Source organism: Myxocyprinus asiaticus, chromosome 28 (genome assembly GCF_019703515.2).
Source record: "Myxocyprinus asiaticus isolate MX2 ecotype Aquarium Trade chromosome 28, UBuf_Myxa_2, whole genome shotgun sequence".
Classification (NCBI taxonomy): Eukaryota; Metazoa; Chordata; class Actinopteri; order Cypriniformes; family Catostomidae; genus Myxocyprinus; species Myxocyprinus asiaticus.
In genome coordinates this window covers 16,625-35,485 of record NC_059371.1, presented here as the reverse complement: position 1 = coordinate 35,485, position 18,861 = coordinate 16,625, and the positions used below count along the sequence as shown (strand labels likewise).

The following is an 18,861-nucleotide window of genomic DNA, read 5'->3' as shown; positions in this document are numbered from 1 at the left end:
GGCATGATTATTGATGCCAGACTGGTTGGTTTGAGCATTTCTGTAACTGCTGATCTCCTTTTATTTTCACACACAACAGTCTCTAGAGTTTACTCAGAATGGTGCCAAAAACAAAAAACATCCAGTGAGCAGCAGTTCTGCAGACTGCAACACCTTGTTGATGAGAGAGGTCAACGGAGAATGGCCAGACTGGTTCGAGCTGACAGAAAGGCTACAGTAACTCAGAGCACTGTTCCGACAAGTGAGAGACCGTTATGAGCCAAAACCAAAGAGCAGGGCAAGGTATTAGGAAGCAGAAGACAAGAAATAATTCGAAAATAAAATTACACCGACATCTCCCTACCAGCTGTCTTTATTTTCAGCAGTTTTTATCATTTTTTCCATTGCAAATTAGCACAAATAAGCGTAAAAATGGCCGTGAGCCATTCTTTTATGTTTGTTAAAAAGGAGAGCAAGGTATTGGTAGCAGCAGACAAAAATGATAAAATAATACATAACCCACATCTCCCTACTTGCTATTTTTATTATATGTTTTATATTATTGTTTTTTTTTAAATGGTGCCAATAAGCACAAAAACAGTTGAGAGCCATTCTTTCATGATTGTTGGTATGTTATCAAGAATAAACTGCACAATTTTCATTTTAAGATGCATTTTGGGCGATCCGTTTGAAACAGGATGACGGTAAAGGCAGCTATAATGGCCGGTTTTTCGCCGGTCATGTGTGGATTTAAAGGGAAACAAGCATACGATCGAAAATTTAAAAAAGCAAAATGCATGAACATGCACAATAGGGACACAAATATGAGCAGCATGCACACTAGAAGCTCAGCTACAGGTACTGCACAAAAATAACTCAGAATTCTGCTCTAAACGTCATATTTGCAAATAATTAAGAGAAACTGTGAGCCGATTTTCTTGTCTTTTACTTTTTTGCACTTTGTCATTCTTTAACTGTCCAGTTTTGGTGAGCCTGTGCCCACTGCAGGCTCAGTTTCCTGTTCTTGGAAAATCGATCAAGAAACACCTGCCACAGAAATCAAGGAAGATCTGATGGTGATGGAGCTCTCAGTGATGCGATTCCACAACTAAAAAACAGCTTCAACTGGCCCCAGTAAAAACATATCTTGATCCATTAGACCACAATCTTCAGAACAGCTAATGCCTAGTGGACACTACATGACTCAAGCTCGTCTCCTTTGATGTTTTGAGTCGGTGACGAGAAGTCTTAGATCTCACAATGGATGGTCTTAATGTGTGCGCACTCGTAGTAATACTCGTAATACACAGACATAAAGACTGCTTAATGTCCTCATGAAATAAGAGATTATCCCCTGAAAATCCAAACACAAGTGGTCAAAAGAGACAACCAGGTGTAACAGTAATGTCTCACTTGTACATTTGTGCTCGGATCACCCAAAATGCATCTTAATATCAGTGTATACATGGCCTCAGTCGGGGACGAATTGTCGTGTGGTTGATACATCACAGTACTGTAATGTGCACACCAGCACTACAAAAAACAAGACTGAGTCGCAGAGTGCCGACTGCAAGTCGTGTAGTGTACACTTGGCTTAAGATGGTACTCAAAATCCTCATGTTCCTGAGATTTAGAGAAGAAAATCCCTGACAATTGGGATGGATGGAGGATTATGACTGAATGGGATACTCACACTTAATTGGGGCTTCAAAGGACTTGGCAACAGTCACCATAACATTGGTGCCAAACACCTAGAAGCAAAAAAGGTTTGATGAGTTTTTGTGCTCCATAAACTAGACTAGAGTTGTAGAGAAAGTCAAGCGTGTAAAGTACCAAGCTCGTATCATCAGTGCATGTGTATAATGACGTGCCTCGATAAACTCACCCAGAACACATCATAAACGAACAGACCACCCAGCAGAATGCAGCCAGTGCTCACATTATTCAGGTGGAGCAGCTCAACTCCATTCAAGGCAAATGCCAGACCAAACAGGTTATTGGCTACCCAATGCTGCCAGGCAAATAAACATTTTATCAATATTTTTTACACGTTTCATGCAAGTGTAAAATTTCAAAGCATTATATTTGTACTCCAATAAAATAAGGTGGTTTAATGTATAGTTGTGACAATGTCATCACTGTTTGCTCTATATGACCTAGATAGGAAATGGTTCAAGAGACAGAAAATTCACAATAAGATCAGGGCTTATCAAAACAGTTCCATAAAGATGTAAATAAGGACAGACCTTCTTGAGGATGTACCAGACCCCCACCACACTGCTGATAGCCAAACAGATCAGATCTTTAGTGTCAAACTCATAGTTGACAATCTCTGTGGGATTGAACCGGTTTAGAGTATTTAGACTACACTTCAGTCAAATAAAGGAAAGTGTTTGTAAATGGCCAAGCAGTTTCACTCACCCTCTTTGCTCTCTCCTGATCCCTGTGTGAACAGCAGCTGGTACTGTTTATTCGGCAGGTTGGCAGGGAAAACCCTGCACATGAAGGGACTGGAAGAGCAATACCAGAACAGTGAGTGTAAATCACTTCATATTACAGTATTACACAAAATAATGCTATGTATGCTCTAGTACAGTGTTTCCCAACCTTTTTTCTGCCACAGCACACTTTTTACAATTAAACAAATCCCATGGCACACCTCTATCTCACTGTCCCACACAACCATCACTGATAGTTTCCCTTTTCAAGAACTTCCATGTTTTCTGTCCATTTTAGTTGCGTTTACTCGTAATGTTTGAAATTCGGCTATGCAAAAAACGCAAGACACGTAGGTACGGTGTAAAATGAGATCACAGGTGGCAAGAGTGCTAATTGGGTAATGAATAAAACAACAAATTTGCATCTTTTCTTATTTTTAGATTTGTTCTTGCAAATTAATTCTTGCAATGCCACAGCAAATCATTTTTTATCCATTTATTTACATGGCTCTAGACTAACATTTAAGAGTTGTAGCACCGGTGTTAAATTCTAAAAATGGTCGCACCAGCACCTGAGTTGGTCGCACCGGTCCAACTGAAAGAACATTTGTTTTCTTTTACGGTTTCTTTCTTTTTATCAGGATCTTGATGATTAAAATACAGTCATCTGAAGACAAACTGTCTTTTTCTACAATCAGAGGGCATTAGAAAAGATTTTACACAGAAGGAAAGTTCCATTGTATCCATAGTTTTAACTGTGGCATTTGCAATAAGATCATAGTAACCAAAAGTAAAAGTAAAACCATGATTAGCAGTAACCATAAAATAAATTATGGCATTTTTCGTAAGAAATTAAAAATTTAATTCCAGAAATTAAATTGTATTCTCTCACTACTATATTGATATAAGTTCATGGTAAATATTTTTTTAAATATCTGTGATGTGTGGACTGAAACCTTACCATTTCTGTCTGCTCATTGTGCAGATTTCTCCTTTATTCCTTTTCAATCTGTTTAGAATGTTGGGGCCGTTTAATACAGTTTTAAACTGGTTTAATCATCGACACATTATGGGCTTTCATGGAGGTTTTAAACAAATAATCAATGCCGAATTCATGACCCAGCCCGTGCTTCTCGCAGCTCTGTTTACGATGATCTGCACGGCTGAGCGCTCGAGATCGGTCCACGTGTAAATGCACGTCTCTGCACTGATCTGTCCATTTAGCAGCGCTGACTGATCTGGGTAAAGCCGTTTCCTTTCGCGTTTGGAACGTTTGCCGTTTGATATTTCTCATACGGAACAAAAAATGACAGAGCACAATCAGAGAGTCAGCCAACTTTGTAGTCGCACCAATGCGACCTCTTGCAAAGTTTAATCGCACTGTTAGGAAAAATGGTTGAAAAATTAGTCCGGAGCCCTGATTTATTTTGTGGAACCTGACAATTTTCCACGGCACACCTGACGATCTTTCACAGCACACTAGTGTGCCGGGGCACAGTGGTTGGGAAACACTGCTCTGGTATCACAAAAGCTCCATGTAAAGAGTGCTTCCTACCTCATTGTATGTGACAGCGCTAATATTCCCAGCACGAAGAAATACATGGATAACAGTAAGTTTATATACTCCTGAGAGAAAATCTACAAGTGAAAAGGAAACCATTATTTTGATGGAAAAATTTATTTTATGCAAAGCCTACAGTATATCTCAGCAAATACGTATGAATATCTTATGGTGTAAGACCCCATGAAAACAAAATCTGAGTTTTGTTGCTTTCTTAAGTCTGTTACATTTGTGGTCATCCTGTTATTCTTAAATCCAATTGAAAATTCCTGAAAACTGAAAAGTTCAGTTGGCTATTTAAAAAAAAAAGAGGGGGATAAACCTTTCGATATGTCCGCCCATATGTATGGTGAAGTGAAATCAGGGGCTCTTTAAAGGAATAGTTCACCCCAAAATGAAAAATCTCTCATTTACTCTCCCTCTTGCCATACCAGATGTGATTTTTTTTTTTTTTTTTTTTTTACATTTCAGCTCTGTAGGTCCATACAATGCAAGACATCAGAGTCCAAAACGTTGAAACTCCAAAAAGCACATAAAGGCAGCATTAAAGTAATCCATATGACCTCAGGGGTTTAATTAATGTCTTCAGAAGTGATATGATAGGAATGAGAGAAACAGATCAAAATGTTTTTTTGCTTCCACCAGATCTCCTAGGCACATCCATGAGAGGGTCAGGTTCACCCGGCCTTTCGTGTCACGCAAGTACGTTGGCATGACTGAATGGGTGTATTGATATCCCGGTGAATAGCGAGCAGCCATAGCTTCAGATCATTCAGGGGAAATCTGTGAAAGGTTACACTTTTTTCATGTGATGATGCCCTATTGCCCACTGACGTAATTGAACATCAACGGATAAGGATAATCTTTAAAAAAATAAAATAAATATCTGAGCGAGTACTGATGCTGACTACCACCCCTGGAGCCGCGGGTTCGAATCCAGGGCATGCTGAGTGACTCCAGCCAGGTCTCCTAAGCAACCAAATTTGCCCAGTTGCTAGGGAGGGTAAAGTCACATGGGGTAACCTCCTTGTGGTTGCTATAATGTGTGGTTCTCGCTCTCGGTGGGGCACGAGGTGAGTTGTGAGTGAATGCCGCGGAGAATAGCATGGGCCTCCACACATGCTACGTCTCTGCGGTAACACGCTCAAGCCACTGCGCGGATTGACGGTCTCAACACACGGAGGCAACTGAGATTCATCCTCCACCACCCGGATTGTGGCGAGTCACTACACCACCACGAGGACTTAAGAGCGCATTGGGAACTGGGCATTCCAAATTGAGGAGAAAGGAGAAGAAAAAAATAATAAATAAAAATATATATTTTTAAAATCTTTAATTTTTTTCAATTTTATAAAAAAAAAAAGGAAACAAATCTATAGCAAACCAATTAAGCGAGAAAAATCTTTGTATTCTTCAGAAAAACGAAAGTCATTCATATCTGGGATGGCATGAGGGGGAGTAAATGATGAGAGAATTTTCATTTTGGGGGTTAACTATTCCTTTATCATGCTTATAGGGGTGCTTCAGATAGGGTACAACGAGGCTAAAGGCTCCACGGGGTAAAAGGCTCATTTGATTTTATTTTCTCTCAAAACACTAAAGAGCATCAAAAATGTAAAGATAAATTAGGAAGAGTCAATATTTTTTTAGCTGAAATTCAAGGACTGTGTCTTATTTTGGCAAATATTTATGCACCTAACGTTGATGATCAGGGCTATTTTTAAATCTTGAAGGGATGTTGCAAGCTGCTGGCACACCTCATGATATAATATTGGGAGAAGATTTTAATCTTTTGATGGACTCAGTCCTTGATCATAGTGAAGCAAAAGTGTGCAAGCCCCCTAGAGCAACATTGATGCTTCACAGGATGTGCAAAAATCTTGGAGACTTTTGAACCCATCTGCACACACACATACATACACACACAAGTCCCCCATTTCATCTGTTGTTGATTGCTCAATTGGAAACATTTTAGTCTCAGATCACGCCCTGGTGAGTTTAGAGGTGTTGCCACATACGGAGAAAAAGAAATCATATAGTTGCTGCTTTAATGTATCCCTTATACAAAATCCTGAATTTCAAAAAATGCTAAACGCTGAAATCAATGTCTGTCTATATGGAGACCAACTGGTCCTCAGTATCCTCTGTGGGCATGGCTTGGGAGGCACTTAAGGCGGTTCTTAGGGGCCGGATCATACAGAATGCTGCTTTCACCAAAAAATCCAAAGTACAAGAACTCGTGGAATTGGAAGGGAATATTAAAAGTGCCGAGGCAGGGACGCCATGCAAGAAGCAGACGTGTGAGCGACGAGCTCTGCGCCCTTTGTTACATTTTTGATTATTTTTGTTATAATTTGGTGAAATTTGATACACCCAGTTACACATTTGCTGTTTGAGGCAAAACATGGCAAAGAAGTCAAAATCCTCGGGCTCTGGAGACATTAAAAGACACTTACGCGTTCAGGATGAAAGCCCCGACAGGCCTACAGACCAGGGACTCGATTTGGATGGCGCGGCAGGAGAGGAGATCCAGCGTCAGTTGTCCAACATGTCGGTGATGTTGACAAAGGTTCTTACTGACTTGGAGGATCTCGTTGTAATACGTCGATCGATTACGGCGATGGAAATAAAATTCTCCGAGATAGTTACAAGAGTGTCGGATGCTGAGAAACGAATCGATTTTCTGGAATCTTCGGAGAGGGAATTAGCCGCTAATCCGCCCGCGACCAAAGTTGATTTGGAACATCTCCTTGAAAAGCTTGAAGATCTTGAGAATAGAAGCCGCAGGAATAACGTTCGAATTGTTGGAATTCCTGAGCATGAGGAGGGCAGAGATATGGTAAAATTCCTAGACGAGCTTTTCCTCCCCAGAGTCTGCTCGACATAACAGGCCATAAACTGGAAATCGAGCGAGCTCACAGGTCTGCTGAAGGAGACAGGCCTTCTGAGATCATCCGATAAAGATCTGGTGAAGCGTCAGGCGAGGAGCAAAGGGAAGCTTTCTTGGAAGAACCATAATATTTTCTTGTTCCCGGACTTTGCGAACTCGACAAGAGAGAAACGTGATCGGTTCAAGGAATGTAAGAAACTCTTACATCAGAAAAATATTTCGTTTGCTCTGATGTTCCCGGCCAAATTGAGAATAGAAACGAAGGTCGGTCGCAAAGTATTAACATGTCCAAATCAGGCAATGTTTTTTATTGAATCATTGGCTGAGTAAACTGCGTTGGCTCTGCCGAGCGACTGGAGTTTGTTTTGTGAGTAACACTTTTCCTTGAAGAGACTTTTGCATTGACGAAAGATTACTTTTGCATTGAAGTTCCAGGCCGGTTTGGGGGTGGACACTGCGGATGACCGCAAAATATCTACATGCTCACACAAAGGATGTCTTTTATAAAGTTGACGGACTGTACAAGTCATGGTATATACGTTTATGCGACCTCCGAGTGAACTGACTCGACCATCCGGGGAACCGGGATGCCGGTTTTGTTTCTTTTTGTGTTGGTTCCGCCTAGCGGCTGGAGCTTGTTTTATTGAATAACACTCATTTGGAACAGCTGTGGATTAATCTGTTCGTTCTTTGTGCTTATTCCTTCTGCTGGCTGTGGTTTGTTTTGTTGATTATTTTTACGGGACACTGGAATGATTACTTCATCCGTTGAACTCATAACAGCTGGCTCACTGAACATTCGTCTGTCTGTCCGAGGAATCTGAACGGTTTTATATCAGATGGAATTTCTTTTGTGGAAGATCACACCTTTGTGACAGTTCTGTGAATGAATCTACACATTCTTTGTTCATCTTTGCTATTGACTGGACTTATTTTACAAAGTATTTTCTGTTATGTAATTTTGCCTCACAAATTTGTGAGGCAAAATTGAGTAATCCGATGGCAAAGTTGTCATGGGGACTCGTGGGCGTTCATGGACCTTTTGAGTTTAGAGGGATTGTCGCCGGTTGGCGCTGTCGTGCGTGGGTTTGTTTTGTTTGGGGGGGAAGTTCGGGGTTTGATTGTTTCATTAATGGGGAATGTAGTCTGTATAATTTTGTTTTTGACAATTAATTTTTTCTACTATATAAAAATGTCAAATGTTAATGAGTGTACTCTCTCTCTCCACATGGAATGTGAATGGGTTGGGGCACCCCATAAAAAGAAGGAAGGTTATTACTTTTCTTAAACGTAAGAAATATGATATAGTGTTTCTTCAAGAAACACATCTCTCCCTGCAGGAAGCTGAAAAATTTGGGAAGATATGGGGTGGACAAGTTTTTTCTAGTGCTGGCTCGAGTAAGAGCAAGGAAGTCATCATATTGGTAAATAAACATCTACAATTCAAATGTCTCAAACAGATTAAAGATAAATTAGGAAGAGTCATTATTGTTTTAGCTGAAATTCAAGGGCAAAAGTTGATTTTGGCTAATATTTACGAACCTAATGCTGATGATCAGGGCTTTTTTTTACTGATCTTGAAGGGATGTTGTAAACCGCTGGCACCCCTCATGATATAATATTGGGAGAAGACTTTAATCTTTTGATGGACTCAGTCCTTGATCACAGTGAAACAAGTGTGTAAACCCCCTAGAGCAACATTGACGCTTCACAGAATGTGTAAAAACTTGGTCTTACAGATATTTGGAGACTTTTGAACCCATCTGGTAGGGACTATACATTTTTTTTTTCATCAGTCCATAAGATTTATTCTAGAATAGATTTTTTTTTTTTATATCCAAATCCCTCATTTCATCTGTTGTTGATTGCTCAATTGGAAATATCTTACTCTCAGATCATGCTGAGTTTAAAGGTGTTGCCATATACAGAGAAAAAGAAATCATATAGTTGGCACCTTAATGTGTCCCTTTTGCAAAATCCTGATTTCCAACAAATGCTAAAGGCTGAAATCAATGTTTATATGGAGACCAACTGGTCCTCAGTATCCTCTGTGGGTGTGGCTTGGGAGGCACTTAAGGCGGTTCTTAGGGGTTGGATCATACAGTATGCCTTATTCATTAAAAAATCCAAAGCACAAGAACTTGTGGAGTTGGAAGGAAATATTAAAAATGCCGAGACAGAGCTGAAGCGTCGTATGTCATCTGATGGCCTCAGAGAATTGACCCGATTGAAATATAGATATAATACTATTTTGTCGCAGAAAGTGGAGTTTTGGTTATTCAGGGCAAGACAGTCATACTTTGAGTCGGGTGACAAAGCAGGAAAACTTTTGGCTAGATATATAAAGCAGAGAGAGTCTTTTTCTATCATTCCCTCAGTGAAATCTGCTTGTGGTGAAATATTTACCTCGGCTATTGATATTAATAATGCCTTTAAAGAGTTCTATCTTGATCTCTATGGTTCCACGTCTTCATCCACTGATGAAGATATTAGAAACTTTGTGGAACCATTAGATCTCCCTAAACTGACGACTGTGCAAAAAAAATTATCTTGATTCTGAGATAACCTTATAGGAGCTTGATGAGGTAATTAAAGCCTTGCCTACAGGCAAGGCTCCGGGGCCTGACGGCTTTTCCTCTGAGTTTTTCAAATCTTATGCTACAGAACTGGCTCCACTTTTGTTAGAAGTTTATACGGAATCATTAATGAACGGAAAGCTTCCGCCAACCATGACACAAGCCCGGATCAGTCTGATTCTAAAAAAGGACAAAGATCCATGCGAGTGTAAAAGTTACCGCCCAATTTCCCTGATCCAGTTAGATGTAAAAATTTTGTCCAAAATTCTGGCTAATCGATTAAGTTATGACATCACTTATACATATAGATCAGGTGGGGTTTATTCGAGGCCGTAGCTCTTCTGATAATATTAGCCGTCTCATCAATATCATGTGGTCAGTAGCGAATGATCAATCTCCGGTTGCTGCCATCTCTCTTGATGCCGAAAAGGCATCTGATATGGTAGAATGGGATTATTTTTTTAAGATTTTGGAAAGGTATGGGTTCGGGAGTATATTTATTGGTTGTATTAAGTTACTTTATAGACACCCTGTAGCAGTGGTGCAAACAAATGGGTTAATTTCAGATTATTTTACTCCGAATAGGGGCACCCGGCAGGGTTGCCCTCTTTCCCCATTATTGTTCTGTCTTGCTCTGGAACCATTAGCAGCCGCGATAAGAAAGGAGGATGATTTTCCAGGGGTGATGGCGGGAGGTGTGGCGCATAAGCTTTTGCTATACACAGATGATATTTTATTATTCGTCTCCGACCCCACTAGATCTATGCCTTGCCTCCACAAAATTTCCTTCTCTAAATTTTTGGGATACAGAGTTAATTGGTCTAAATCCGAAGCTCTGGCTCTGACAGCGTTCTGCCCAGTAACAGCTTTTCAGCCAGGTGCCTTTCAGTGGCCCAAACAGGGAATTAAGTATTTGGGAATTTTATTCCCAGCAAATTTGTCTGATTTAGTCAGAGTTAATTTTGATCCCTTAATAAAAAGGTTTTCGAATGATGTGGACAGGTGGGCTTCATTACACTTATCGATGATTGGGAAGGTTAATGTAATTAAAATGAATTGTATTCCAAAATTTAACTACCTGCTACAATCTCTCCCTGTAGATGTCCCTCTCTCTTATTTCAAGCAATCTGATAGCATAGCGAAGTCCTACATTTGGAATGGTAAACGTCCCAGGTTAAATTTCAGTAAGTTACTTAAGCCGATTGACAAAGGTGGGTTAGGCCTACCCAAGATTTTATTTTATTATTATGCATTCAGTCTTTAGACATTTGGTTCATTGGTCACTTCCACCTGAGAGAGCTCCTCCCTGGTTTTGTATTGAAAAGGAAGTTCTTGCCTCTATCTCGCCACTGCAAAGCCTTTCGATTTAACTGGCTGGAGAGGTTAAGTCGTACCCCGTTATTTTGCATTTGCACTCGATATGGACAAAAGTGTCCAGAGTGTTTAATTCTGATATTTATTTAAACGTAGCCTCGAGCATATGGCTGAACCCTAAACTATGTATTAATACGTCCCCTTTCTGTTGGTCAGATTGGATTGTGAGGGGGGTTAATACACTTGGTGACCTATATGAGGGTGGAGTATTGAGATCTTTTGAAAATTTGATTCAACATTTTGGGATTCCCAGATCTCAATTTTATAAGTATTTACAGCTGCACCACCTGCTCTGCTCTGTTTTTTGGGAGTAGCATACACCCCCCCTAGAGCGGCAGATACTCTGGAAGTGGTGATTGCTGCTTTTGGGAAGGCATCAGTGTATTACTCCCTGTTAATTCAGAGTCTGGGGGATGGAGCTTTAAATTCTCTCAAAAGATTATGGGAGGAAGATTTACATTTATATTGGAGGAGGGAGTATGGGCAAGGATTCTAAAAAACAAAGTCTGCATCTAGAGATGCAAGGGATCGCCTTATGCAATTTAAGATTTTACATAGATTTTATTGGACCCCCTCTAGATTGTATAGGCTTGGTCTTAAGGACACACCCATCTGCTGGCGATGCCATACTGAAGGTGGAGACACCTTCCATGTTTTTTGGGGGTGCCTTAAGATCCAAGAATTTTGGCTGAAGGTGCAAAGTTTTGTGTGTGATGTGTTGGACACTCAGGTCTCATTCTGCCCCAGACTCTGTATTTTGAGAGATAGGCAGGTCATGGATTTGGTAGATAAGTACATGAAGGACTGGGTTTTGACCAGTGTGATGATTGGTAGGCAGGTTATTTTGAGGAGTTGGAAGTCGGATGGAGCACCCTTGTTCCTGGAGTGGTGCACTTACAATAAGAAATGGGGCAATTATTTAGCATAGAGAGGGAATCTCGAGGTGGGGCGGTGGAGGGAGTAATTATAATTATAATAATAATAAATTAATTAATAATTATAATAATTTATAATTATATTTATCACACATTATACATTTGCACATATACAGTGAAATTCTTTTTTTTCCACATATCCCAGCTAAGCTGGGGTCAGAGTGCAGGGTCAGCCATGATACGGCGCCCCTGGAGCAGATAGGGTCAAGGGCCTTGCTCAAGGGCCCAACAGTGGCATCTTGGCGGTGCTGGGGCTTGAACCCCCGACCTTCTGATCAGTAACCCAGAGCCTTAACCGCTGAGCCACCACTGCCCCCTGCACCACTAATTTAGAGTTTAGCTGTTTTGTTTTATACTTGATTATTGTATGTTATTTTATATTGTTGTTTTAGTTTTTCTGTGTGTGTCTATATTCTATTGACCACAGGGGTGTTCATGGGGGGGTCAGGGTGGGTTGAGAGTTTGGTAGGGGGAGGGGATATAGTGGGGGTTTAATGTTTTAAGTGTTTGATTCATTATATATATGTTGTTGTATTTTTTGTGTTAATTTATGAATCAATAAAAATGTTAATAACAAAAAAATGCCGAGGCAGAGCTGAAGTGCCGAATGTCATCTGATGACCTCAGAGAATTTACCCGATTGAAATACATATATAATACTATTTTGTCGCGGAAGGTGGAGTTTTGGCTATTCAGGGCAAGACAGTCATACTTTGAGTCGGGGGATAAAGCAGGGAAGCTTTTGGCTAGATATATAAAACAGAGAGTCTTTTTCTACCATTCCCTCTGCATAAAATTTGCTGGTGGTGAAATATTTACCTCAGCCACTGATATTAATAATGCTTTTAAAGAATTCTATCTAGATTTCTATAGTTCCACATCTTCGTCTACTGATGAAGATATTAGAAACTTTGTGGAACCATTAGAACTTCCTAAACTGACGATTGAGCAAAAACAATTCTCTTGATTCTGAGGTAAACTTGGAGGAGCTTGGCGAGGTAATTAAGGCCTTGCCTACAGGCAAGGCTCCGAGGCCAGATGGCTTTGACGCTGAATTTTTTAGATCTTATGCTACAGAACTGGCTTCACTTTTGCTAGAAGTTTATCCATTAAAGAATGGAAAGCTTCTGCCAACCATGACACAAGCCTGGATCAGTCTGACTCTTAAAAAGGACAAAGATCCAAATGAGTGTAAGAGTTATCGTCCAATTTCCCTGATCCAGCTAGACATTAAAATAGTCAAAAATGTGGGTAACCGATTAAGTTATGACATGAGGTATGGCGCATAAGCTTTTGCTTTACGCAGATGATATTTTATTATTTGTCTCAGACTCTACTATATCTATGCCTTGTCTCCACAGAATTATTAATTCCTTGTTCTCAGGATACAGAGTCAATTGGTCTAAATCTGAAGCTTTGGCTCTGACAGCGTTCTGCCCGGTAACGGCTTTTTAGCAGGGCGCCTTCCAGTGGCCCAAACAGAGCATCAAGTATTTGGGCATTTTATTCCCAGCAAATTTGTGTGATTTAGTTGGAGTTCATTTTGACACTTTAATAAAAAGGTTGAGCGACGTGGGCAGGTGGGCTACATTACATTTATCTATGATTGGGAAGGTTAATGTTATTAAAATTAATTGTATTCCAAAATTGAACTACCTACTACAATCGCTCCCTGTAGATGTCCCCCTCTCTCATTTCAAGCAATTTGATAGCATAGCGAAGTCCTTCATTTGGAATGGTAAATGTCCCAGATTACATTTCAGTAAGTTACATAGGCCAACTGACAAAGGGGGGCTAGGCCTACCCAAGATATTGTTTTATTGTTATGCATTCAGTCTCAGACATTTGGCTCATTGGTCGCTTCCACCTGAGAGCCCCTCCCTGGTTTTGTATTGAACAGAAGTTCCTGCCCCTAGTTTGCCATTGCAAAGCCTTTCTATCAAACTAACCGGAGAAGTTACACCCAGTTATCTCACATTTGCATGCGATATGGACAAAAGTGTCTAAAGTGTTTAATTCAGACATTTAAATGTTGCTTCGAGCATATGGCTGAACCCAAAATTATGTATTAATAAGTTTACTTTCTGCTGGATAGAGTGGATTGTGAGGGAGGTTAGTACGCTCGGTGACTTGTATGAGAATGGAGTGTTGAGATCCTTTGAAAATATGGATCAACATTTTGGGATCCCCAGGTCTCAATTCTTTAGGTATTTACAGCTGTGCCACCTGCTTTGTATTATTTTTGGGAGTAGCATACACCACCTAAAGTGGCAGATACTCTGGAAGAGGTGATTACTGCTTTTGGAAAAGGTCATGAGGCAGTGTATTACTCCCTGCTAATTCAGAGTCTGGGTACGGAGCTTCAACTTCTCTCAAGAGATTATGGGAGATAGATTTAAACTTGGTATTAGAGGAGGGAGTGTGGGCTAGGATTCTAAAAAACATCAAGTCTACATCTAGAGATGCAAGGGTGCGCCTTATGCAATTTAAGATTTAATCAAATTTATATAGGGGATAAATATATTAAAAATAGGGTCCTAGCCAGTGTTATGATCGGCAGGCAGGTCATCCTTAGGGAATTGAGGTCGGCTGGAGCGCCCTCATTTCGGGAGTGGTGCATAGAGATGGGCAGGGTGGCGGCATTCGAAGAAATGTCATACAGAAGGCAGGGAAACTTGGAATTGTTTAATGGAAAACGGGGCAGCTATCTGGCATATTTGGAGGGCTCTTGGGGAGGGGAAGTGGAGAGAGGTGTGTAGTTTTAAATGTGTGTGATTTTTTAGTTTTTGTGTGTATTCTCAAGTTGGACCACAGGGATGTTTGTTGGGGGTTGGGAGGGCGAAAGGGAATTATGGGGGTTAAAAGTTGATTCGGTGTATATATACACGTTTGTTTTTCTGTTTCATGTATCTGAATCAATTAAAGTGTTAATCAGAAAAAAAAGAGCATCAAAAACTACAAGATTTTCCTAAACACCTGTTTGGTACTATGAACTGCACAATTTTCTTGTTCCATGAGTTCATCGTGTGTAATGTCTAAAGGTTGATTTTGGAGGTAATATCATCTAATTAGGGCCCAAGCACTGAAAGGACAGAAGCCCTATTGCTTTTCTGAGGATTATTATAATTAGTCTACTTTAAGGTTTTCTGTACTTTTGGGGTACTTAACATGTGTGAAAACTCTTGAAATTCTGCACACACCTCAGAGTCGTCGGGGGCTCTGTAGCACCCCCATTTACACCTACATTCACCAAAATTGGTACGTATATAGTTCTCATCAAGCTAAATAACTTTTATACTCAGTCAATATCTCCGCTCAACAGGAAGTCGGCCATTTTGGATTTTCGGAAAATAGCAGGATCTGAACTTTCAAATACTCCTCGTAGGGGATTCATGTGACCGGCAGCAAATTTGTGCAACATCATGCCAAGACATTGTAAATGCTAACTTGCGAATGGATTTTTGAAATTTTGAACGGTTTCACCATGGTGAAGCAATACATTTATGGTGAAAATGGGAAACAGGAAGTGCCTTATATCTTCTGTGTGCATTGTGTGATTTTGATGAAAATTCTGCTGTAAGTTTGGTAATGGGAGCTGATCACATTGATGCGGCTATTATGGGTCACGGTCATAGCGCCACCAACTGGCAGTAAGAAGTATGGCACTTTTAACAGACTTTGAAATAGCGCTCGTGTTTACATGAATTGCTTCAAAATTCTTTAGAATAATGTCAAGACACTGCTGATGTAAAATTGTAAAGAAATATTTGATATCTTAATTACTATTGCTATGGCAACACATTAATTGTTATTATTCCTTTCTTCCTATATTTGAGTGTTGGGGCACTTGGCATGCTTAATTTCATGACATTTTGCATGCACATCAGAGCAGTTAGCCACATTAGAAGGCTGGGCAAATGTTCACACATGGGCGTGTAGGGGGGCTCTGTAGCACCCCCTTTAAAATGGATGTATAAGACAGTCTCTGTAACACCCCCATTTTCACCTACAGTCACCAAAATCGGTACATATATAGTTCTCATCAAGCCGTACAACTTTCATAATTATAATTATTAGCTCCGCCTAACAGGAAGTCGGCCATTTTAGATTTTTTGAATATTGCAGTCTCTGAACTGCTCCTAAGGGATTCATGAGACTGCCACCATATTTAGACAACATTATGCCAAGACATTGAAGTTGCTAAATTGTGAACAGATTTTTGATATATCGAACAGTGTTGCCATGGCAAGGCATTAAATGAATGGCGTAAAAATGGGAAACAGGAAGTGTCTCATATCTTCTGTGTGCAATGTGTGATTTAGATCAAAATTGAGATATGTTTAGTCTTGGGGGCTAATCACACAGATGTGACTATTCTGGGTCACGTCATTGCGCCACCACCTAGCAGCGGGAAGTGTGGCTCTTACAACAGATTTTAAATTAGTCCTCTTATATTTACCCAAACTGCTTCAAAATTGTTTAGAATAATGTCATGTCAAATGCATGTGTCCACCTTGCATTGTTATCCGAAAGCCACCAGGTAGAAATGGACCCATGGTGCTTGGGCCCGTCATCGCTGCTTGCAGCTATATTTTTGAATTATTTTTCAAATGTTGCAAATTTATTTAGTTGATGAATATCCTGGAAATTATCATGTTTATTTTGAAACAAAATACTTGTTCAAGGTGATTATATTTATAAAATAAAATTCAATAACTGTCCAAGTGAAAGGATAGTATTTGGGGTAAAAAGCCCCCCTGTTGCAAGGTCCAAAGGCACAAATCACATTAACTGGTTTATAGAATACTTGAGGTAATTGTCAAATGTGATTGAAATTAACAGAAAATGGTTGACTTTTTCTGGAGTGGTTACTTCGAATAAGCATTATCTTAATTTGTAACTCAAAAAAGCATCTTGCTGTCTCAAAGTATTTGTACAAGTTGACAAATTGTGCCCTATAACTATTGCCCCATTTAACTACACAATATCACTATAACCCTCCCTGGGGGCCTTTTAGGCGTGGTAAATATATTTCTTGAACTTATATTTCTTCCAACTTTGGCACATTGAGATTTTCTATAACACTATATTTCAACGCAATGATGATTGACCTTATACTGCATCTAATGCAAGTCAAACTATAAAGAATGTGGTTGTTATTGGACCACATTTTGAAAGCTTAGACTTACTATTCAAATGTCAATCTGTTTACAGGAAATTATGCAACTTTTACAGCAAGAGACTCCAGAACTACTGACTGCAAAACTCTGTAACAGAAGGGATGTAAAGAGAGATGTGTCACCTTGAAAAAGAGATATAGGCCAAAGAGAGTGCAGCTGGCAATGATGGGGAAGCGCGCAGCATCTCTGCTTGTGATGGTCTCGGGCATATCTGAAGCATTCTGACAAAATATACAGATACAATTTTTCATTTTCACTCTGTGAAACATGACAATTATGGCTGCTGCTACATAAACTCAAAACTGTAATACAAACTGAGATAAATCTCCTCTGCCCATCTAAATAAAGTTTGGATCTAGAACATATACTTTAAAACATGGGTATTCTGTAAACTGCTCTTATTTTAATACTTCACCCGTTACAGGACAGTGATGGAATGGTGGCTTAGTTCAATTCATACAGCAGTAACTCATGTTGGTGTCTTACATTATACTAAAACCTATACAAGGCTGAACATTTCTGTATAATTCTTTCATGGGATCCACAACTATTGATTATACTCTAACAAAAACGAGCAATGCATTAAACATTTCTCACAAACAGATAAACATAGCAAGTTATATTAATTAACACAGTTATTGAATTATGACCATGTCCTGCGTTTGTGTGAAAATATTACTTTATAAGTTGCTCATGGAGCTCTGACTTAGTTTGGGATAATTTGAAGTGCGTTGGAGTTTCTTTAGTGGCAGGTCACCGCATGACGTTTCATCTCTGGTGTTAATTTGTTTTTATAAAATATTTACTTTTTGTAGTGGGTTTATTCAGTCTTCTAGGCCTACTAGGTCTCAATACACAAGCACTTTTCATAATACATTTAGTTAAAGAATCGTAACTACAAATTCAGCACAACACACCGAAGCTTCAATAATATCCTCCATGATTGAGCCTAACATTTTTGGACAAATATTCAAAATTATAATTTTCAATAGTCATATCACAGGTTTGAAAGCTTTGATAGTGGATGTTTAACAGTTAAATCATCATATATTTAGTGGCAGCTGGCACTACGACAAGCGACAGGCCTGAGAAACAGTGACACTCGTTGATGTTGGCCCATTTTAACCGTCACATTTGCGATCGATCAATTAATCAATCAATCAATGTCAAATCAATCCACAGCCAACAATATTCTCTGTCACTTAGCCAAGTTGTAGCATGTCAGACTTTCCACGTATCAATGTTGATGCTAATATGATTTATTTTCTCCACTTGTGTTTATATTCGGTCTTCATACAGTCTGACTGTAGCTAAATAACTGCACCTCGAATACGTTTGTTATATGAATGTACCTTAGTCTTGGAGCAGCCCACGGATTTGAGCGCTCCGAAGAAGATGGGCAGCAGTGCCATGAACAGCAGGCTGCCGTACGCCAGCGCGGTGCCCTCGGCGCTGGACACGAACCGGCCCGCGGTCCCGTTCACCGCATCCGAAGCGTTACTGGACCCGTCCGGCACCGCTGCGCTCTGCTCCACATCAGCCATGATTCAGCGTGTGTAAATACAGTAATCTTTAGAGAGAGATGTGCTGTTGTGAGTGTGAGCTGAGTGTGTTTTTAGAGAGAACAGTGCGGTGTGTGTGTGTCAGCTCGGTGTGTTTCTCATTGATACGTGTGCTCAGTCGTAAGGCCACGTTTCCTAAATCAGTCCAGTGAACTGTCTGCAGTTCTTCACTTTTAACACACACATTTACTCACATAGTGACACCTAACGGACCGGAGGAAAAGTTACTGCTGCAGTTTCCTTCCAAAGGATCTTCAGTCCACTTGTGTTTATATGTATTCCTGTGAGCGTGGAATACATTTTTGTGGAATATTCTTTGTTCATATGATGAAATGGCTGAAAAACAAATAAAATATTCCTTTATGT

The 18,861-nt window shown here is 39.9% G+C and overlaps 1 protein-coding gene across 2 annotated transcripts in view; it reads right to left on the bottom strand.

Moving 5' to 3' along the window:
• The window catches only part of hm13 (histocompatibility (minor) 13), a 69,771-nt gene extending 51,111 nt beyond the window's left edge, over nt 1–18,660 (bottom strand). The window contains exons 1-7 of one of the 2 annotated variants that reach the window (XM_051660450.1): nt 18,286–18,660; nt 17,056–17,154; nt 3,973–4,055; nt 2,401–2,489; nt 2,226–2,311; nt 1,865–1,990; nt 1,673–1,730 (exon numbers count right to left, since the gene is read on the bottom strand). In XM_051660450.1, the coding sequence (XP_051516410.1) occupies nt 1,673–1,730; nt 1,865–1,990; nt 2,226–2,311; nt 2,401–2,489; nt 3,973–4,055; nt 17,056–17,154; nt 18,286–18,477 (733 nt within the window). In that variant the 5' untranslated portion in view covers nt 18,478–18,660. The remainder of the gene's footprint in view (nt 1–1,672; nt 1,731–1,864; nt 1,991–2,225; nt 2,312–2,400; nt 2,490–3,972; nt 4,056–17,055; nt 17,155–18,285) is intronic. The other variant, XM_051660449.1, reaches the window with a different exon arrangement.
• Nucleotides 18,661–18,861: the final 201 nt, after the last annotated feature.